Source organism: Schistocerca serialis, chromosome 2, assembly GCF_023864345.2.
Source record: "Schistocerca serialis cubense isolate TAMUIC-IGC-003099 chromosome 2, iqSchSeri2.2, whole genome shotgun sequence".
Taxonomy (NCBI): Eukaryota; Metazoa; Arthropoda; class Insecta; order Orthoptera; family Acrididae; genus Schistocerca; species Schistocerca serialis.
The window spans coordinates 684,073,418-684,096,754 of NC_064639.1; the positions used below are offsets into that span (position 1 = coordinate 684,073,418).

At 44.2% G+C, this 23,337-nt stretch overlaps 1 protein-coding gene across 2 annotated transcripts in view; it reads left to right on the top strand.

Annotated features, from left to right (window-relative positions):
• Positions 1–23,337, top strand: part of LOC126457810 (lysosomal acid glucosylceramidase-like) — a 394,424-nt gene that overhangs the window by 161,059 nt on the left and 210,028 nt on the right. The window contains exon 1 of one of the 2 annotated variants that reach the window (XM_050094423.1): positions 19,123–19,228. The exons of the other annotated variant lie outside the window; for it this stretch is intronic. Within the exon in view, the coding sequence (XP_049950380.1) occupies positions 19,177–19,228 (52 nt within the window). The 5' untranslated portion in view covers positions 19,123–19,176. Of the gene's footprint in view, positions 1–19,122; positions 19,229–23,337 lie in introns of those variants that run through there. 2 annotated transcript variants of the gene reach the window in all.

The window sequence follows — 23,337 nt, forward strand, 5'->3', positions numbered from 1 at the left end:
TCGAAGTGATCCTCTGGCGGCACGACAGGGCATGTCGAGTTTGTGGTGTAAGTGGAAGACAGGCCAATGGATTGCGCCCCTGTAGTCTCCCAGCTAACAAAAAGTTCGCAACAGTTCGTGCTGACACGTCTGGGCACACACGCTCTCTTACCGGTGCTGCAGTAGCCGTACGATCTGCCACTGCTGCCTTTACAATACGACGATCCTGACGAGCGTCTGTGCTGCGTGGACCTCCAGAACCTCGTCTACGTGTGTGAGAATGACGCCAGCATTGTTGCACAACTGACGCTGCACCTCCAATTTGTGTGACAATTGTCCTAAAGGACCACAAATTGATCCCTTCCAAACTCGCTCAGTTGGCTGTAGGAAGCACGCGTGCATCTTCGTGGAATGATAGCTTTTTCGCTTCACACGTCTGCACCACACTGAGCCTTCTGGGTGCGCATTCACTATTAGAGGACAGACACAGATGGCACTCAGGTACCTATGCCACTACCCTATTTGTTGGCGGACTAAGTTGAAACCATTATCAGTATATCCAGTGTCCTCCAGGTGGCGTATGCCGTCATCGGATCAAAATCGATGTCGTCTTTCCAGGTGTACTCATTCTTTTTTGCGGCAATGTATATGACCACGCCTCATAGTATTATAAATGGTTATCATTTCCTGCAGGATATACACAGTAAAGATGCAAACCACACATAATATTTTTGTTTCCATTGGCAAAAACATAACCACAAGACAGATTGTAAAGTCTGTAGCTTATGAGAAGGAAGAAATTACTCTGGTTGTGTGGGTATCTTCTAATGAAGTACTGCAATAATGTCGTTTGTGACAATTCCCTGCTTCAGACACTGCTACACTCAATTAAATGGCGTTTACATTCAGAAACCAATAATCCTTGTTTATATACAACTGTCCGAAAATTTATTAGCTAGTACTGTGTTCATAGAGCAGAGTGCTGCAACCAGATATTGTAGAGAGCAGTGCCCATTGTTACCCCTGTTTGCATGGCAGGCTGTGTGCTGACCCCGTTGTCTGTGTGTTGCCAGGCAGGGGACGCGGCGCTCCGTGGTGGTGTCGGACCCCCAGCTGGGAGAGGCGTCACTGTCGCTGCCCGCCCACTCCATGCACACGCTCGTCTACCGGCGGGCCGGCAACACTGTCTGAATGCCGCTTCTGCACCACAGCACTCTACAAACACACTTGTATTACAGACCAAATAAACACACACCTACTGAAAAATCTCTGTTTCTATGTTCCACTGCAGCTTCCAACAACCCTCCTACTTTGTATACCTAACACTTCAGACTCTACCTTCAAACTTCGTGGCGTCTCTCTTCATGTTTGAACTGATGTTGGCTGTATGTGGCCACTGCACACAACGAGGGCACCATCACAATGAGAAAAACAACTTAGAAGGGAAATTCCCCATTGCACTCCTTTCTGATTTACTTGTAAAATGGGCCATTGTATAGCTCGTCAAAAACTGAACATACATCGAGCATGAACAGAGGAAGAAGTGTACTGAACTGTGAAAAAAGAACCAAAATAGAAATAGTGAGCGATCCAAGCTCAAGATTCGCAACATCGATAGAATTGGAAGAACAGTGGAGTCCTGGTTGTATGGTCACGGTGTTGCAATGCGAAGGAGAGGGTCCATGTTCAAATCTCCCTCGTGGTACCATATTTTTCTTTTCACAAAGTTGTGAATTTTCTGTCCGGTGTTTGACGTATCTGTTCCAGTTCTTCAGTCTTGGCAATTTTCATGCTATACATTGGTTACAGAATATGAGTCAAGCGGCAAGAATATTTTACCAACACAAGTAAATTTGACGAATAGTGAGAACAGGCGAGATGTCACGTAGACCTCTCAGAGAAGTGAAAACAACGAATAAACGGATGTGAACTATGTCACAACAAAGGAGTTCAAGAGTCAAAACTTCCAAAACGGAACACATGAGTCACAACATGTCGTATTTGTGTAGAACAAATAGGAGATGAGTACATCTGGAGGTCCCTTACATTTTACCTGCCGCGGTGGCCGAGCGGTTTTAGGCGCGACTGCTACGGTCGCAGGTACGAATCCTGCCTATGGCATGGATGTATGTGATGTCCTAAATTCTAGGGGACTGATGACCTCAGATGTTAAGTCCCATAGTGCTCAGAGCCATTTGAAGCATTTTTTTCCCTTACAGTTCGCTGTTGCAAATGGACGTGAAACCATGACAAAGACACAAATTTGAATATGGCGAACAGACACGTCAGTGACCGGTCGTACAGCTCTGAAATTTGTGAAAAAAAGAGTGGCATGAGGGAGACTTGAAGACAGATGTCCCCATTCGCAGTCCAAACACAGAACCACGACGTCGTCGCTGCGGAGGTGCGCTCATTGTTGCACACCTTGAGCTTGGACCGTTCATTGTTTCTACTTGGCTAGTTTTCTCACACTTCAGTGCACCTTCTTCCGGTTTTCATTCTTGACCTGCGTTCAGTTTTTGACGGGATATACAATGGGCCATCTTACCATTAACTCTCAAGGAGGTGCGATGGGGGGTTTCTCTTGTTAGGTATATAACACTTCATATTTATTGTTTGTGGGTTGCCCAACCATGGAAAAGTTGTACATCAATTAAGGCGTCCTGAAATATAAGTCAGGTCTGAGTGTAACAGGTTTTTATTTACTCTGTATGGTGGACACAATTCACATAAAATTCTTAATAGCAAGTTCTTTGTAAAAACTTGTCACAAAATACAAAAAAGAAAGAAAACGCTCACACAATGTGGGGCGTACCAACTTACAAGGAAGACCGTATGGAGAATTCGTAATAACAGTTCCTCATCTTGATAGCTCGTAAATTTAAAGGTAACAAGACGAAAATAGACCAAAAATTATAATCAAGTAGGCAACATAGGTTGAGTGGCAGAACAAATAAATAGCGAGCTTCTCAGAGCATGGATCGTGCTACAGCACTTGCGAACGCTTACATTTCCCCAAAATCAGCTACAGAGCACCAATCCGCAACTGGCAGAAGCCAGAAGATGAATCTGGAAACTTCCTTCTCAACTTTCAAAAAACTCCTCATGGAAAGGACGATTCAGTGTTGTTGCCAATATCAGGAAAGGGTATAACTCATACTATTCGAAAAAGCATGGCAACACATCAGAAATTTCCCAGTCTTCGAGTACAAAACGCGCATCAACACACAGGAAGTTAGTTTTGGTCTGTAGCATTGTCATACCTCTTTGCGACATGCAAGGTGCTGGGCTGACTCATTCGATTAGGAACGGCAAAACCAAAATTTAACGCTGGTAGAGCAGAGGGACGGTGATAGATTGTGTGGCCGATCGGTTGTTGGAAACCCGAATCCGCGCTTTCTTGCCGGCAATGGTCAGCTTTTGAGCGCCGGCACACGAGACGTGCTGCCCCAGCAGAGAGAAACGGAGCGTTGGGCAGCCGAGAGCTCTTGCTGTCTTCGGAATTGTGTGGAAGACGCTATTCTGAAAGTCAGATGGTATGTCGCCAGGCTCATATATTCTGCACACCAATGTGATTAGTCGTTTTGTTGGCACTTCCCCGAACGATTTTAGATATTGTAATGAGATGTTATATATCAATTCTGTCTTATTTGATATTAAGTCCTCCAAAGCTCTTTTAAATTCTGGTTCTAATACTGGATCCCCTATCTCTTCTAAATCGACTCCTGTTTCTTCTTTCATCACATCAGGCAAACCCTCCCCCTCATAGAGCCTTTCAGTGTATTCATTCCACCTATCCGCTCTCTCCTCTGCATTTAACAGTGGAATTTCCATTGCACTCTTAAAGTTATCACCCCTGCTTTTAATGTCACCGAAGGTTGTTTTGACTTTCCTGTATGCTGAGTCTGTCCTTCCGACAATCATTTCTTTGTCGATGTCTTCACATTTTTTCCTGCAGCCATTTCGTCTTAGCTTCCCTGCACTTCTTATTTATTTCATTCCTCAGCGACTTGTATTTCTGTATTCCTGAGTTTCCCGAAACATTTTTGTACTTCCTACTTTCATCGTTCAATTGAAGTATTTCTCCTGTTACCCATGGTTTCTTCGCAGTCATCTTCTTTGTACCTATGTTTTCCTTCCCAACATCTGTGATGGCCGATTTTAGAGATGTCCATTCCTCTTCAACTGGACTGCCTACTGAGCTATTCCTTATTGCTGTATATATAGCCTTAGAGAAAGTCATTCCTTAGTACTTCCGTATCCCACCTTTTTGCGTATTGATTCTTCCTGATTAATGTCTTAAACTTCAGCCTACTCTTCATCACTACTATATTGTGATCTGAGTGTATATCTGCTCCTGGGTACACCTTACAATCCAGGATCTTATTTCGGAATCTCTGTCCGACCATGATGTAATCTAACTGAAATCTTCCCTTATCACCCGGCCTTTTCCAAGTATACCTCCTCCTCGTCTGTTTCTTTACTTCGATCCAACGGCTACCGAGATCCTGGCTGATTTGAAAATTTTTCATCTACCGTTTAGTCAGAGGAAGGCGATTTGTGAACTGTTTTAACTCTGATAACCGTTTCAAACTGTTTTTGAGAGTGTGTTTTGGAATAACAGGCAGTAAACGGAGGATAGTGACAGTCTTTTGATAGTCTTCATGGCTTTGACGACTGGCACAGTAAAGGGTTGACGTATTCTTCAAATTACATACGGAATGAAGAAGATACGGGAAAATGGACAAAAACGTGGAAATACTTCGAGAACGGGATGCTTGAAAATAAATGTGAATGGTAGCGAAGCCTGCAGGTTGCGCTGTTGTATTTGACCACGAGCGTTATCTGTGCTCTGTCCTCAATACGTTGCGTCTCTAGTGATCAGAACAGCGTTCTGTGTGGTCACGAGTATATTCTAATTAAATTCTAATTGTTGATGTTGTTATAGTAGGTGATCCCGTAACAAAGGTGTTTGGTGTTCTAACAAGGGAAACTCCTCATCGCACCCCCTTCAGATTTAGTGGTAAGATGGCTCAAGCATGAAAAGAGGAAGAAGGTGTACTGAACTGCGAAAAAAAGCAAAATAGGAACAGTGAGCGGACGAAGGATGATAAGTGCAATATAGAGCACGCTGAGTGAGCAAAGTCGTGATGGCCCAGTGGTAGCCGGACGGTAGCTCAGCGTATTCAGTCAGAGGGTTAGCTGCCCTCTGTAACAAACAGCTCAGTGAATGGATCAACGATGAACTGGAACGGATGTCATGGGACGTCAGCTCCGAACAAATGCAACGAACGCTAGCGAACAAAATGAAATTCTTAAAAAAAAAAAAAAGAGCGGTCACGGTGTTGGTCTGTCAACCGAACGACCCATGTTTCTTCGTACTAGCTTTTTTTCCCGCTGTATCCAGATTTGTGTTTGTGTCGTGGTGTAATGTGCGTTTACAACTGCGACGTGTAAGGAAGGGGCCTAGAGTGACAGTTGATTAGTTTCGCTGTGCTCTGTCAAAACATATGTTTTTAACGTTTTTGAAGTTGCGCTCCGTTTTGGAAGATCTGACTTGAATGCTTTTGTTGTAACATAGTTCACATCAGTCTGTTTGTTGTTTTCATTTCTGTGAGACGTCGATGTAGTATCTCGCCTGCTCTCACTATTCATCACGTTTACTTGCGACTATAATGCATTCTTACCTCATGACTTACACTTTATAACCATAGTATAGTATGAGAACTGCCGAGACTACAAGGAAGAGAACAAACATTTCAATGACCAGACGGACGTTTCATAATGTTGTGAAAAATAAAGGTTACAACAGAAACTCGAACACGAGTCACCCGCGGGGCAATCTACCACTGTAACCACTTCACCATTGCTGGTACACGCTGCTCTTCATTGCACTTCTTATACTTCGATCGTTCACTGTTTCTACTTTGCTTTTTTCTTCACAGTTCAGTACTCCTTTTCCCTGTATTCATGCTTGATCTGTGTTCAGTTTTTGACGGGCTATCCAATGAGCCATTTTACCACAAAATCTGAGGGGGCTGCGATGAGGGATTTCCTTTGTATGAGGCACTCTAATGAAAAATCATTCCTCATATTGGGAAAGCCGAAAAGCATCATCCACTAAGTCATAAAGCGAAAGAAAGTGGGTGCTGAGCGACAGTGACAGACGGGCATTGAAGAAGATTGTGACGAAGAAAAGGGAGCGACAACTGCAAAAGTCACGGCAAAACTGAGTGGCACAATCGCGAACATTGTCAGCAGCAAAACAATTTGAAGGGAGCTCAAGAAGCAGGAAACTGCGATCTGGAGTTCTAAAACCACCCATCACTCTGTGTACTCGCCTAACAGGAAAATGTGGTGTCCCGAAGCCATAAAGCCTGGACTATGGAGGAATTAGAGAATGTCATTTGCTCGGATGAGACTTGTGTCACACTGCAACTTCTGACCGAAGTTAGGTCCCAAGAGTTAAACATGGCGGAGGTCCAGTGGTGATTTTGGCAGCCATACCGTGGTGTGCAAGGTTGCATCACTGCCAAGGATAATGTGACAATTTTGGCTGATCAGGTCAATCACGTGTTATAATGTTTGCTCCCCTATGGTGGTGCTGAGTTCCAAGAAGAAAGAGACCCAGTTCACAAAGTTCACATCGTCCAGAACTGGTCTTGTGAACATGAAGAGTTGTCACGTGTCCCGTGGCCACTATAGTCAACGGTTCTCAACATAATTGGCCATTTTGGTCTACTTTGGAGAGAAAGGTGCGGGATCATTTTCCACCCCCATCATCGTTACCTGAACTTGCCACTATTTTGGCTAAAGAATGGTATGAAACTCAGTTAAAACCTACAAAAGTCCTTTATTTAGCCAGTCAAAGACGAATCGAAATGTTTTGAATGCCAACGGTTTTTCTACACCGAGTTGGCCATTGTAATGTTTTATGTTTGTGATGTTTCCATATTTTTGTCCACCCTCTGTATTATTACCAAGTGTTCTGAGACGACCGCAGGAAGTGTCTCAAACAATTAGGATCAAGATTGTACAAATGTTGGAGGATCCTACACTGACTGCTGTGAAATATGAAAATAGTTTTTAATCTGCTAAGAAGTTTCATATCTGCGCACACTCCACTGCAGAGTCAAAATCTCATTCTGGAAACATCCCCCAGCCTGTGACTAAGCCACGTCTCCAAATGGTTCAAATGGCTCTGAGCACTATGGGACTTAACATCTGAGGTCATCAGTTCCCTAGAACTTAGAACTACTTAAACCTAACTAACCGAAGCACATCACACACATCCATTCCCGAGGCAGGATTCGAACCTGCGACCGTAGCAGTCCCGCGGTTTAAGCCACGTCTCCGCAATATCGTTTCTTCCAGGAGTGCTAGTTCTGCAAGGTCTGCAGGAGAGCTTCTGTGAAGTTCGGAAAGTAGGAGACGAGATACTGGAGGAATTACAGCTGTGGGGACGGGGCGTGAGTCGGCGTGAGTCGTGCTTGGGTAGCTCAGTTGGTAGAGCACTTGCCCGCGAAAGGCAAAGGTCCCGAGTTCGAGTCTCGGTCCGGCACACAGTTTTAATCTGTCAGGAAGTTTCATATCAGCGCACAATCCGCTGCAGAGTGAAAATCTCATTCTGGACGATTACAGTTATTCGCACTCTCACAAATATTCTTGTCGTCCATTGTAGGACGAGACAGCCAGTCAGGACCCTACTGGAGCTTCGTAAACCAACAGCTTTGTATAACCCTATAGGCAAAAATAAATTCATAAGAGTGTGATCTGGTGGTCGCACGGTACATGACACATTGCATCCCCTTCTAGTTCAGCGCAATGTGTTTTCCAAGTGCTCACGGACATTAATATCAAACTGCTGTCGTGCACCGCCATTATGCAGGCCACTAGCCAGTTTCTTTTGTGTTTAATTTTTTTATTTAATTTTTGAATTTTATGTTTTAATATTTTCCTCTAGTTTTCAGTGAACAGTGCAACCACCCAGCATAAGGACGAACATCTAAACTGTCTGTAAATGTTCAAATGTTTGTGCAGTGCAGAAACAAACGATATTTGCTTGCAGTCAACCAAAGCATTTGTAAGCGACCAGTGATTGAATGGCGCGTTAGATGACGGTGTTAGGTCGTCGATGTCACAGTCAGGCCAGACAGTCACCCGTCAGACTTGGGTGAGCTGTAGCTCGGTGGGAGATGGCCAGGTCAGCGTCTGAAGGCGCTAATGAAACATCATCAACAAACAAGCACTGATTTTCCAAAATAAAGCGTTTTCTTCATTCATGGCTGCCAGCAGTGGCGGCAGGCAGAAGAATGCTAGACACGCCTGAATGGACTGACACCCGAATACGCTGCGCTGTCATGGATGCTGCAGCTGTCATGGTACATACTCAGCACTCTGCGACGTCACAGCACATTAGCTGCAGTTCAGGTGGTGGTGCCTGCATTGCTTCTGGTGTTAGTAACACGACGTTGTGGATTACCAGGGAGCACTCTCTGACATCCTAGACAGTGCCCCTGTAAGTACGCACTGCCTGAGCTTGGAATGTGGTGAATGGCTCTGAGCACTATGGGACTTAACATCTATGGTCATCAGTCCCCTAGAACTTAGAACTACTTAAACCTAACTAAACTAAGGACAGCGCACAACACCCAGCCATCACGAGGCAGAGAAAATCCCTGACCCCGCCGGGAATCGAACCCGGGAACCCGGGCGTGGGAAGCGAGAACGCTACCGCACGACCACGAGATGCGGGCAACGCCAGCTTGGAATGTGCCATGTTGGGCAGGGTCACACTGCAGGAGGAAAGCCCACAGCATCAGAGTACATCTGCAGGGATGGAAAGTGGGCAGCAGTTAGAGCATGCCCCTCCATGATGACTGCTCCCTGAGCCCACTAGTTACGTCTCCAGATGGGCTGACGTTGGATGTCACCCGCATCTTCCCATCAGTCTTGACTCGAACGACAGCACTGAAGCTTGCAGCGCAAACTCCTCCTTGCAGGACTCGCTGTTCCATCAGAGTTCCAAGACTGTCTCAACATGCAGAGAACGGACTAACACAGTTTCTTCCTACAGGGTGGCCATCTGGAAACTGAGTACAAGCCACTGGACGCACAGAAACATGTATTGCTATTGTAAGGCGACGATGACTACAGTTCACCTGCTTTTATTGACTAGTGATCTTCCTGGGTGCTCCACGTGCAACTGAAAGACGTCGTACCTTCACCTTTCATAATCGTTAGCGAGTATATTCCGCAGTGACAGCACGCTGAATAAACCTTCTTGTATTTCACTTATGCCTCCTTACTTTAATCTGCATGGTCAACCCAGGACGGCATTCTCCTACCTCTATGGTGTCATTCTGCCATATCTGTTCTTTGGTCACCCAGCTCTTATGGTGTGTAGCAATTTACTCTGTCTTGTGGCTCTATTCTTGTAGCATCAGTAGTCTTTCCTTGCTGACATTCCACCTGGCTGTTGTGTGCTGACCTGTTTGGCTCGATTCTTACGTTACCAAGGGAGCGCTTCTAAAATTCTAATCAATTTTGAAGCCTACTACTTCAGAGCACTTCACGTCAATGTAATGGGAAATGTTACTCATCTGAAGATGACATCGTAGACTACGCTCCGGCACGTATACCCTAAATGTACACGGAGTGTTCTATGTTGGGCTAGGCCACACTGCAGCATTTGGCAGGAGGAAGGCCAGCAGCTTAGGAGTGTGAGCATGGTAGCCCAAAACTGGTTATGACAATGAAATGAAGCCTTTTAAAAGTGCTGCTGGCTGGTTGCGTTATTCACAAACAATGTTTGATCACCGTGCAGTCCACAAGAGCCAACATAGGTAAAATGACATATTCTAGTGTAATGTTCAACTACATCTCATTGTGGCCTGTGGATCAAGTAGGATCGTCGCTTAAGTGGAGGTTGTTTATTCCTGTGGAACGTGTTCTGCAGACGATATGCCCTTTAGGCACTAGTTGTGAGCAGCCTTTAGGAGCCGTGGGACAGAAATTACGTGACAACAGCTGGATTCTGCCGGCTCAGGCTAGATGCTCTCTCCGACCGCGGCTGTCCTCTAGCAGTGACGTGATCCCTTTCCTACTTCATTCTCTTGGAATTTGTTCCGATACCGAAATTAACATTTTTTTATGACCACTAAGACTGGCTAATGACTTCAAAAACAAACCTGCTCGAGCTTAGTTCTATTTCGAAAAAGGCATAAAATACGCTGTTAACGAATATCTACAATTTGTAATTCAACGGCTCCTGAAGGATGCCGACGCCATATATACACTGACCAGATCCCTTCTGCACTTGTATACCGTGTTGAAACTACCTCTCATGGACAAGAGGTACAGCCTCCATCGACTGTGGCTGCACGTCTCACGCTGAGTGAGCGTACGGCTAACATTTGCTCCATTGTATCCAGAACCGACTCATTCCTCATGTTTGGAGCCCAATACAGGTATGAAACCGGAGGCTCAATACGTCAGGCTCCTCTACACCAGGGAAACGAAGTTTAGTAGCAGCACACTCTTAGCGATTTGTGATGATGAATTAGGTATCATAACTGGTTCCGAAAACAGATTATTCCAGCTACATTAGAGAGAAATTTAGACCTCGCTGGTAAGAACGAAAATTTTAATGTGGGACTAGCTTGTTGCTGGTCTGTCTGTGGTTAGATATCTAAAAGTAATTATCAGGCGTCGGCTCTAAACTGGATAACGGTTTTATCTCAGGGAAAATGATAGGGGGATAGTCAGATCGCACATTTGGGCTAGTTATATTAAAACTCACCCCCTACTCCAACCCACTAGGGGAATCAGCAACAAGTGTATGTGTATGTGTATGTGGTACATTCAGAGTCACCCAGAGGATCACCCACTGTACCCACATACCATAGTCAATTACACAAGATTTATTCAAGGTCATTAACAGTCAAACGGTCACTTGTAACATAAAATTGATAGGAAACCGCGACCGATGGGAACTCCCCCCCCCCCCCCCTCCTGGACGACTAAAATTCTGGTTCCTCTCTCCACCTCCTCCTTTATAACTAGTTCACTTGCGTAGGTTTGTTATAAACGAATTAATATAGACAACAGTTCTATAGTGAAAGAGTCAGGAAATATTAACAATGGTATAAAAAATTAACTAATGGTTTGTTGACAACAATTTCTTTCTTTGCAATAATAACTTTTTCATTTTTTAATTAACAATTTTTCTTTTGTTGATTTACTCACAAACCAATTTGTTTCAGCTGAACCGCATACAATAATTTGCAAAACTACTTTTTACAGTATTTTTAACCATTTGTTGATTTATTTACAAAGTTATTTCTTTTTGAGTAACATTAGTTTGCAATGACGATTTTTTCTGATGCTGAAAATACGTTGGTTCATTTCGAAAGTTATTTATTTCAGATAAGCAATAATTTGCAAAACTATTTTTTATGAGGTACTTTTACAATTTTTTCCTGTTTTACGCACATTACTAATATATCAGGTAACCTAAAACTAGAAGACCTTACATATCTCATCTTGTTTGTGTCAGTTTCTTCATACACTTGTCAATCTTTTGTACAATTGATTAGTTCGATTCTCATCTGCACATTAATAATTTCTTTCTGATCACTGTCTATATACAGCACGTCGCAAATAGGGACTAGCAGCAGAAGACGAAAGAAAACCCACATATACACTCAAATACCTACAAAATTTACATACAGACATATTGTGTACAGAATTTACACACACACACACACACACACACACACGCACGCACACAATAACGTGCCGTCATTAACATATACTGATAGATACAACTGTGACAACCGGTTCATCTGTACAGCCAATATTTATAAATAGATTAATCAGCCACACTGCCAATCACTCAATAAGTAGAATGAGTGCACGAGGTTCCCCAATTTTTCCTCTTTTATTAACGGTTTGTTATCATGATACTACAGATCTACTTTCAGCTGCAGTGTAGTATGTAACTCATTACCACGTCGTAGGAGGATCACTTGGTGTGCCATACGTGGAGCAGCGCCAGACATCTTCTGTAATGTTCTGTCGAGACAGCCTTTTAGGCCACATGACGTGCACCCTCAGCGCGCCTCTAAGTGGCACCTGCGTCTTTGCGACCTGAGCCCAACAGACCCCACAATCTGCAAAACATTCGCCTCGACTTTTATCAGGCTGAAAATCTTCATCCTTTGTGATCTTATGTCAAAAGGATTATCTGTCGGGTAACAAGATGCTGCGTCTAATTCTTTGGGATTATATCTAATTACTTCATATGAATTGTACCCTTTCAAACAGTAGATGAAACTACCTGCATAAAAATTAATTTGAGCTCAGTGAAGTATAGCTTTGCCAAATCAGAGTGAAACTGGTATATATTGAGTTTAAAGAGGTCCAGAACACACATACCAACATAAACAGACTTCTTGAACTGCGCCAAAACCTTAGCTAAAACGACTGCGATTAGTCTTGATCCACTTAAAATTTGGGCAGGCGATATACTCTCTCGTTCCAAAACGTCCTTCCAAAAGTAAGTAAAGCAGTTTCGCTGTATTCTCTTATATTCTCTACAGTTTTCCTGTACATCGATTATTCATTAATTTATGAAAATATTATTCAAAGTTCTTTTTCGCAAGAGCCCTCTGTTCGGTGTTTACATCGATCTACTTCCTCAACAAACAAGGCTGCTTGAAAGTGGTGCTGCTGATGACACTAATAAGTTCCACCCCGAAACTGAGACGTCGTTTTCGGTTTCTGTAATGCAGAATATATTCCCCAGTGTTGTCATTGGCTTGGGTTTAAATTGCTCTGAGCACTATGGGACTTAACTTCTGAGGTCATCAGTTCCCTAGAACTTAGAACTACTTAAACCTAACTAGCCTAAGGACATCACACACATCTATGCCCGAGGCAGGATTCGAACCTGCGACCGTAGCGGTCGCGTGGTTCCAGACTGTAGCGCCTAGAACCGCTCAGCCACCCCAGCTGGCCATTGGCTTGTGGATGGAACCATTACATGGGACTAGGTGCTCTGGACTTTTTTTCTGCATAGTGTGCTCATGGTCATCCCCTTACCTCCCCTCACCAAGAAAATGGTGGGAAAATTTTGGTGGTAAAAATGGTGGGGAAAAGAGGTCAATTGGGATAGCTTCAACAACCTGTCATCCAACCACCATCTCTTCCTTGTAAATGGCGGGAAAAGAACTCAACTGGGATATCTCCAACAACCTAAGTCATCCAACCACTACCTCTTCCTTGGAACTGGCAGAAAAAGAACTCAATTGGGATACCTCCAACAATCTAAGTCATCCAACCACCACCTCTGCCTTGGAATTGGCGTGAAAAGAACTCAATTGGGCTACCTCCACCAACATTAGTCACCCAACCACCACCTCTTCCTTGGAATTGGCGGGGAAAGAACTCAGTCTGTGCTGGGCTGCTGGATGGGATGGATGCAAGTCTTTATTTTGCATTCATTGTTTATTTAAAGAATTTGAGGTGATATAGGCAGTAGCTATATCCAATGTGTTCACCATGAGGTCAGAACTCCAACTGACCTAGTACACAGTACCGCCACCAGAGGGTGCTGTTATCCCTTTCCCTCCCCCCTTCCCATGACATAATCGACGATGGCGGTCTGGGGAAAAAGGGTGGGGAAAGGACACAGTCTGTGTCCAGCTGCTGGAGAGGAAGGAGTGTACCTTATTTATCTTGAGTGGGAAATTGTAACAATTTATTTAGGGATGTATTTCGTGTAGTTTATTTATTGCGCTGGTACATAATACTCACCCTGACGTGCTACGAGTCACAATACATTTATTACCAAAATGATGCATGTGTAACATCCTACAAACACACTCACAAAGCTTAAAGAGCCAAAATAATGCATTGCATAAACACTCACTGCATGTAAAACGCTTTCGAACTATCGTTAAGAAATTGCACTGCAACATATTACCTAACTGTTCCCCACAGAGGTCCCAGGCAGAATGATGACTGGATGTGTTGGGTGTGCAAGCCGGTCCAGTCTGGCCCACATGCGAGATTCCTCTGGGCGCCCACCGTTTACCCACGACTAGTGTGCTGATGCCTTTGTACCTGAGGGTCCAGGGACCCTCTTCTGCAGACGAGACTTTCATTGGCTAAACTAATTTGTGCAGGTCGCCATATTCACTGACAGTTAAACCCTGCAAAAGTGGTCTACAGATCGTCAAATACAGAAATACACTTTCTCAATTGTACTGCTCTGCCACTTTCGAGGAAAGCTTTAATATTTTATCACCACATACCATATCGATGTAGTAAACACACAATTAGTATCCTGCCCCATACAAAATGACTACTTCTACATCCTGCATATAGCTATCGACCAGCAGATACTCACACGTATACCACGAAAACAGATAGCAATAGCACATACACCATATTTACTCCTTGCAGTACTAGACATTTTCCACAAGGTTAGGCAGTCATCAACTGCAGCTGACAGTCACAAGTCGTCTGACTTGTACAAACACCGGCCCAACGCCGCGTGACCAGAGCACCATTAGTGAGACTGAGGCAACTCTCTGAACCGTTCTACAAAGGCTGGGTTGGTTCCCCTCTGCACAAATGTGTTACTGTTTCCGACCCTGAGCTGCTTGTCTGCTTGCGTTCTACATCCATGTCCAGACGCTGGGAGTAGTACAACATATGTATTTTCACATGGTTCACCAGAATATCGTACCACTCACGAGATAGTTCTTGATATGAAGCACACAACAATATCACTTGCATATCAATATCGCTTACACAGCATAATGCCGAAGATATGGACTGGAAATTGTTTCTCAAGAAATCCAAAAATTTAGCGAGGAGTAGCGAGGTGGAACGTTCTGTAAACGACTGAGAATGAGAAACTTGTCTGTGAAGACGTTTGTGTGAACACTTGAAAAAAATAGAGGAAACTGATAGTTCCACTCCAAGTTATCCTTATAATTTACAAAGTCAACTAAGGTGTTTCTCATGTCTACAGAACCAGCGAACATGTCTTCCACCTATTTTTCACCCGCTAGGTGCACACATCACACACCACAATCGATGTTCTCTCAACAAAATGTGCTGGAGCTGCGAACCGAACAAGTTACATGAGAGGGAGTAATGCTGCAGCTCAATCAAATGGTTCTGAGCACTATGGGACTCAACATCTGAGGTCATCAGTGCCCTAGAACTTAGAACTACTTAAACCTAACTAACCTAAGGACATCACACACATCCATGCCGGAGGCAGGATTCGAACCTGCGACCGTAGCGGTTGCGCGGTACCAGACTGAAGCGCCTAGAACCGCTCGGCCACACCGGCCGGCGCAGCTCAATCACATGTCCATATTGAATCTTCTTAAATTTCCGTAGAGGACACATGCAATCACGAAGGCTGTCCAACACATTCTGAGCATTAGTTCGCTATTCAGCCATCTAGAGGGTGACTTGGTTAGGTCAGCTATATTCCTGTACCCCAGCTGGTCTTTCCATCCGGACGACACCTGCCATAAGTCAGAAACGTGAATCGTTCCTGCACAGGCCACCGCCACCACGCGGTACGCAGCCCCAGACTCAATGTGTTCTATACCTTACCAGCACCTCAGTTGGCTCGGTCGTCTTGCAAATGCTAGGGAGAGTTCATTGTAATCTGTATGTGTATTTGTATGTCTTTGATATCTGTTTGCCATTATCAACCAGGGGTGGGAGAACCCTCAGCCAGATATAATGTAGCAACAGTGTCAGCAACCAGGCTGGAGGGGATTACATCTGTTACAATGCAACTTTCTCCGCCATTGCTGAGTAGTGTGTTCGCGATCATACCCCGCCCATTGATATTCACAGCTATACACCCATATGCCAGAGACTCAGGGGCAGCCTACCCTGCAGGTGACATGATTTTCGCTAGTGTGGTTTCAGTCACAGCTCGACTATGTCTCCGGATGTGTATTTTGTGGCGTTGAATTACACACATACAGTACCTTTGGTTGGAGGCATCAGACTTTTAGAATAACGCCATACAATCTTGAAATGTAGTGGTATTGATTACCCTTTCATATTTGGCTGGAAATAGTTAGTGTCGATAGAAGTTGCTATGTGTCCGTTTCTGATACTATCATGTCACACACACACACACACACACACACACACACACACAAGCAATGGATTGGCGGCTTAGGAATGATAAATGAATCGGGACACATTCTACACTGTGACTGGCTAGAGCATCATGACGTCGACACGAGGCGCAGCTGCGACGCATCGTCGCGAAGTGATGCCGTGACGTGATGCGATGTGATGCTGACGAGACGTTGAGGCGGCGGGTCAGAACTCGCTTTACTGTGTAAAATGCGTAAAATTGTGGAAAATACGGAAGAAATACGTAAAATTTGGGAGGAATAAGGGTACTTACATATGTGTTTGGGTGCAGCCTCATCTGGTGTTTCTAATGATAAAATATTACACCGTTATTAACAAACAGACCTCAATGTTTTATTAACAAATAGACACAGCCCACAAACTCTCTCAATGGTTCCCAGCTCTGTTGTGTCCCAGTTACAATAGATGGAGTTAGGGAGGTGTGCTTCAATAGCAGTGCTAACTAACTGGGGGCACACACTGCATGGCGATTGTCTGACGGACGTTGACGCGACGTCGGGAGCACTGGGCTGAATCTTGTGTGATTCGTCAAAATACGTAAAACTGTGGAAAAACCCGGTAAAAATACGAAAACGCGTGAAAATTACGCAAAATATGGAAAAATACGCCGGCTGGAGTGGCCGAGCGGTTGTAGGTGTTACAGTCTGGAGCCGCCCTACCGCTACGGTTGCAGGTTTGAATCCTACCTCGGGCATGGATGTGTGTGAGGTCCATAGGTTAGTTAGGTTTAAGTAGTTTTAAGTTCTACGGGACTTATGACCTCAGCAGTTAAGTCCCATAGTGCTCAGACCAATTTTTTGGAAAAATACCTAAAATGGTGGAAGAATGAGCCTACTTCTATATTTTCCTGCGTGTGCTCTGTGCTGGTGCCTCGAATGACGTTAACATGTAATTGGTGTTAATAGAACTCATGTGACGTTCCTTAACCTAATTTGTTACTAACAAATAGAGACAGTCTGATCCTCTCCGTTTGCGGCTCAGTTGCAGTGTGAATGCTTTCCACATTAGTGTCACAGCTATAAAATATGAAGATCACTCTCATTGGTCTGGAGAGGTGGGGAGGGGAGGGAGACAGGTGGTTACCGCCATTTTTATATCACGTGACGAGTACAGAGTTACATTGAATGTAAGTCACACAATTGCCTGAGTGGTGGTTTTTGAGGGCGCAAAACGTCTATGGTCATTAGCGCAAATTGCCTGAGTGACCCACTGGGTGATGTCGATGGATTTCCAGTGGGTCTCTAGCGTAGAGGGACTGGGGGCATCAAGGAGTCGAGGTGGGTAACGTGACACAGGAAGTTCTTATCAGTGCAACCTGATACTCTAAGTGACGGCCGTCCCTTATTGCTACTGGTAACCTACAAACGTTACCGTGGCACCGTATTCCGGCTAAACGAGCGACTTTCCAGGGGAGCATTCGTGGCTGACTTCATTTTTGCGGATAACGACGAGCGACCACATTAGACTGCGAACCTGGAATAGCTCTTGTACCGAGAGTATTTTCGGTCGAGCTCCCGTTCGCCCTACTTAAATGCCAGGGATCACGTCTGCGATGCGTCGGGGAAACGTGACGCAGCACGTCCACGTGGAACAACAACGTTGTCAAGCGCGCTGGTATTGAAATGCAACGAATTAGCATATGAACTTTATCAGCCTTGCGCCCAGCGTGAGAGCACGTTGCAGGGCATACAACGCCGTCAGTGGTGATGACACAACCATGTGGCACGTTTTGTAATGTTCAGTGCGCCAGAAATCATTACGATAACTTCTGTGTAATTATTGTCTTTGAATGAACGTGTCAGTTCTATTCGTCTAGTAGGGTATTTTCTTCTGTTTTGTTCTGTACTACGCAATAGCAGTTCCTTCTCAGTGTGGTCCAAATTTCATGGAGCTATGTTACTTGGTTGACTCATAACGTGAAAGCTACTTTCGTCTTTAAGTCTGACACGCCAGCGTTTGTTAAGAAGACAGATAGGCAGAATTGTGTCGTGAAAGAGGACAGTGTTCCTGTTTCGTAATTTTATGAACAGGACAGTATAGATAATGATTGTATCCACATGCATAGACTGACGTTTTTCGTAGCAACCGTAATTCTGTGTTTTGAATCTTAAGATGCCACAAATCGGCTGGGACCGGTAACTGCAATTAAGAAATGTAATCTACACCGTGAAACGTTGACAAAAATGCGCAAGAATGTTGCAAAAACGGGTAAGTGTCTTGTGTTGATGCTGTGTATATTTTTGAAAACGTTTCGACTTTTTCTTGTCATCTTCTCATAGTATTGTTTCATTTTGTGGTTAAACGGCTCAATTCAGAAGTGTCATGTGTCAAATATACGCCAAGGATCATGACGCACATATAACGGAACACCCAGACATCGTTCTTGTAAAATTTCTAAATGTTTATTTGTAGGCTCTTTCTCTTCTGTAGAGCTGATCGACTAAGAAAATCCACAACAGTACTCCGTCTCTTCGTATTTGTGTATCGGAATATACTGACTCGCATCATGTGGCGGCAAGTAGAAAAGTACAATTATTTGAAACTTCCTGGCAGATTAAAACTGTGTGTCGGACCGAGACTCGAACTCGGGACCTTGCTTGGGTAGCTCAGTCGGTAGAGCACTTGCCCGCAAAAGGCAAAGGTCCCGAGTTCGAGTCTCGGTCCGGCACACAGTTTAAATCTGACAGGAAGTTTCATATTAGCGCACACTCCGCTGTAGAGTGAAAATTTCATTCTAGTACAATTATTTGTCCACTGTGGCCAGAAGGCGCTTAAAAGGCGGAAAATTTCACGTAAAGCAAACGTAAGAGCTGGGAATGCCCTTCAAATGTATATGATAACAGTTATCTCATTTCGTACTTAGTGCTTAATTGCCAGGTGTGTTTTTAAGTGCTCGTAATCGCGTGTGACGTCACGTCTCGCAGCGTGACCCAGTGTGTCGCCTACCAGCGAGTGCGGCGCGCGACTCAGGGACCGCGACAGCGCGACGCAATGCAGGCCGCTCCACCTACAGCCGCAGCCTTACTGGCAGCTCTGAACGTCGGTAAGTCAGGCTGCCGCGCACGCCGTCTCGGGGGTCACAGCTACGTGTTCGATAGCGACCCCAAGCATCGTATAACGGTTGTTATCATACGACCCCAGGTCAATATTTGTACCTCTGTAGGTATCTTTATCCGTCCAAAAAGTGTATAATACAGGGTGTTTCAGAAATGACCGGTATATTTGAAACGGCAATAAAAACTAAACGAGCAGCGATAGAAATACACCGTTTGTTGCAATATGCTCGGGACAACATTACATTTTCAGGCGGACAAACTTTCAAAATTACAGTAGTTACAATTTTCAACAACAGATGGCGCTGCAAGTGATGTGAAAGATATAGAAGACAACGCAGTCTGTGGGTGCGCCATTCTGTACGTCGTCTTTCTGCTGTAAGCGTGTGCTGTTCACAACGTGCAAGTGTGCTGTAGACAACATGGTTTATTCCTTAGAACAGAGGATTTTTCTGGTGTTGGAATTCCACCGCCTAGAACACAGTGTTGTTGCAACAAGACGAAGTTTTCAACGGAAGTTTAATGTAACCAAAGGACCGAAAAGCGATACAATAGAGTATCTGTTTGAAAAATTTCAACGGACTGGGAACGTGACGGATGAACGTGCTGGAAAGGTAGGGCGACCGCGTACGGCAACTGCAGAGGGCAACGCGCAGCTAGTGCAGCAGGTGATCCAACAGCGGCCTCGGGTTTCCGTTCGCCGTGTTGCAGCTGCGGTCCAAATGACGCCAATGTCCACGTATCGTCTCATGCTCCAGAGTTTACACCTCTATCCATACAAAATTCAAACGCGGCAACCCCTCAGCGCTGCTGCCATTGCTGCACGAGAGACATTCGCTAACGATATAGCGCACAGGATTGATGACGGCGATATGCATGTGGGCAGCATTTGGTTTACTGACGAAGCTTATTTTTACCTGGACGGCTTCGTCAATAAACAGAACTGGCGCATATGGGGAACCGAAAAGCCCCATGTTGCAGTCCCATCGTCCCTACATCCTCAAAAAGTACTGGTCTGGGCCGCCATTTCTTCCAAAGGAATCATTGGCTCATTTTTCAGATCCGAAAAGATTACTGCATCACGCTACCTGGACATTCTTCGTGAATTTGTGGCGGTACAAACTGCCTTAGACGACACTGCGAACACCTCGTGGTCTATGCAAGATGGTGCCCGGCCACATCGCACGGCCGACGTCTTTAATTTCCTGAATGAATATTTCGATGATCGTGTGATTGCTTTGGGCTATCCGAAACATACAGGAGGCGGCGTGGATTGGCCTCCCTATTCGCCAGACATGAACCCCTGTGACTTCTTTCTGTGGGGACACTTGAAAGACCAGGTGTATCGCCAGAATCCAGAAACAATTGAAGAGCTGAAGCAGTACATCTCATCTGCATGTGAAGCCATTCCGCCAGACACGTTGTCAAAGGTTTCGGGTAATTTCATTCAGAGACTACGCCATATTATTGCTACGCATGGTGGATATGTGGAAAATATCGTACTATAGAGTTTCCCAGACCGCAGCGCCATTTGTTATTGAAAATTGTAACTACTGTAATTTCGAAAGTTTGTCTGCCTGAAAATGTACTGTTGTCCCAAGCATATTGCAACAAACGGTGTATTTCTATCGCTGCTCGTTTAGTTTTTATTGCCGTTTCAAATATACCGGTCTTTTTGAAACACCCTGTAAATATTTTGTCTTTGCATCACTAACTTAAAACTTCCTGCGGGGCAACGACTCCACGAGTTCCTCTTTTCGTATAACGTAATTCAATTACACAATTAGCTGGCGAGTTTGATCTCACGTTGTCTAGTTATCCTTGACCACGCCCCTTTGCACATTCTCTGATTGTCTCTTACGCGTTTAATTTTCTATTCCCGATCACAATCAATGTACAAGTAATTTAGTGCAGTTTAGGTATATGAGTCTGTTGCTGCACAAATTCAGGGTTTATCGATTTCTGTATGCACTGTGTAAACACTTACGCACCATGTGCATATCAGACAGAGAAGGCTCATGTTTGTCGTTGAGCTGATTTCGTCCTACTTTGTGTGTAGCCAAGAAATATATCCAAGCATTAAACGTGTGCCAGATTTAACAGGATTAGGGTGTTCAAGAATAGTCTGCGCTTCGTATTAACTGTCTTAATTTATGAAACTCCAAGTTTTGTCTATTACTCATATTTCTTCTTGAGTTAGTTAGTAAATATTTAATCGTAAAGACTGGAAATCTTGAAACTACCAAAACCTGCTGTTATGCGTATTTATTCACACACAACCATAAGCGGTCAAGCGGCCGTCTTCAAGTCAGCCAAATACTTGCATTAATAAAAATGTGCAAAATATGCAACGTGCGATAGTAAGTCTGGTGAGCTATTGTACACTACACTTTTTGTGAAAATTTGCAACACTCAGAAGGAATCGTCTGAATCATTCCAAACTCGGAGCATGCGTACAACTATTTTGTAAAATGAAGAAACCGCACAACAGTTGCTTAATCCACAACCATCTATCGTGGACGCGACTAGTTTCGGAACACTTACAACTTCATCATCTGATGTAAACTGTAATAATGAAAATATTGTGTTATACGACAGTGCGAGCGGATCCTTGAGTCTCAAATGTCATGAAAAGACCCGTGTAGCTAAAATTTCTAAAATAAATTAAAAGAGAGAATTGGACATTACCAACAAATAAAATCACTTAACCATTTTAGCTCATCCTCACCCCAACATTCTCATGGAACCAAACGTTCTGTGTCAAATGGATAAAAGGGACCTTAAAAAATCCGAAAAAGCGGATATCACGATCAGACACCAAGTCACCAGAATCTTGAAACGTGTAAACAAAGAGGGAGGACGAGAGAGAAATCACATATTGCCTGGAATTACTTACATGTACTTCATAAAAGCCCATTCGCATATGTACACGATCGGGAACAAACAGGGACACTACGTAACAGTAAATAACAGTTGTCAGCAATGAGGCCTCATACGACCCATAGCGCAGGCGTGGTATGAAACAGATATGTGAGTGTCAGTTGTTTAGCGGGAAAAGCTGGAAATAACAGCAGAAAGGAGACGGAACTACTACAACATTAAGAGGGAAGACGAATTGTATATTCATAAGAAAACAACGAAAATTACGTTACATGGACAACTTAACCTTCCTGAATAATGTCATAATTACCTGAAGTATTTTTGTGACGCAGGGAAGGGCGTTTATTAACTGCATGGAGAGGATAGGAATGAACATTGGTGGGATTGAACCGGGAACCTAGAAGCTACGGAGAGACTTCGTCCCACTGTAGCCCTCAGTGGTTCACAACGCCACAACATGCCACAGCACTCCACCCACCCCTCCGCCGCCCCACACCGAACCCAGGGTTATGAAAGGTGGGATACTTAAAGTCTTTTCCAGTGTGAACAGTTCACCAATCGCGTTTGTTGTTGTGTTCCTGGTCCCACAGAACGAGGAAATGGTTTTTATGAAATTTATGTGTAATTCCACTCAATATGTGACCTCCCCCCCCTCCCCCCCCCCCCCCCCCCCCTCTTATTGAAATTTCAATTTTTCACTCTGGTGACTTTTGGTGTCCTGTCACCATGTCAGCTTTTTGGACTTATGAAACGTCCCCTTTGAAAAATTATATAGGACTGTGCTTAAACTGACACACAATATTTTTAGCGCAACGCAATCTGACTTTCAAAAATCCCTACAAAAGAATGGCCCTGACTAACATTAACCTATACCTTTCACAAATCACTTACCTCACAAAAATCTTAATTACTCGAACTACTGCAATACAGCAAGCGCCACTACTGCCAGCTAAATAAAAGATTCAAACTACGGAAGGCACTAACTACTGATAGGGATAGTTAGCAAATGAAAGATTTTAATAGAGAACGAACAATGTACACTCCTGGAAATTGAAATAAGAACACCGTGAATTCATTGTCCCAGGAAGGGGAAACTTTATTGACACATTCCTGGGGTCAGATACATCACATGATCACACTGACAGAACCACAGGCACATAGACACAGGCAACAGAGCATGCACAATGTCGGCACTAGTACAGTGTATATCCACCTTTCG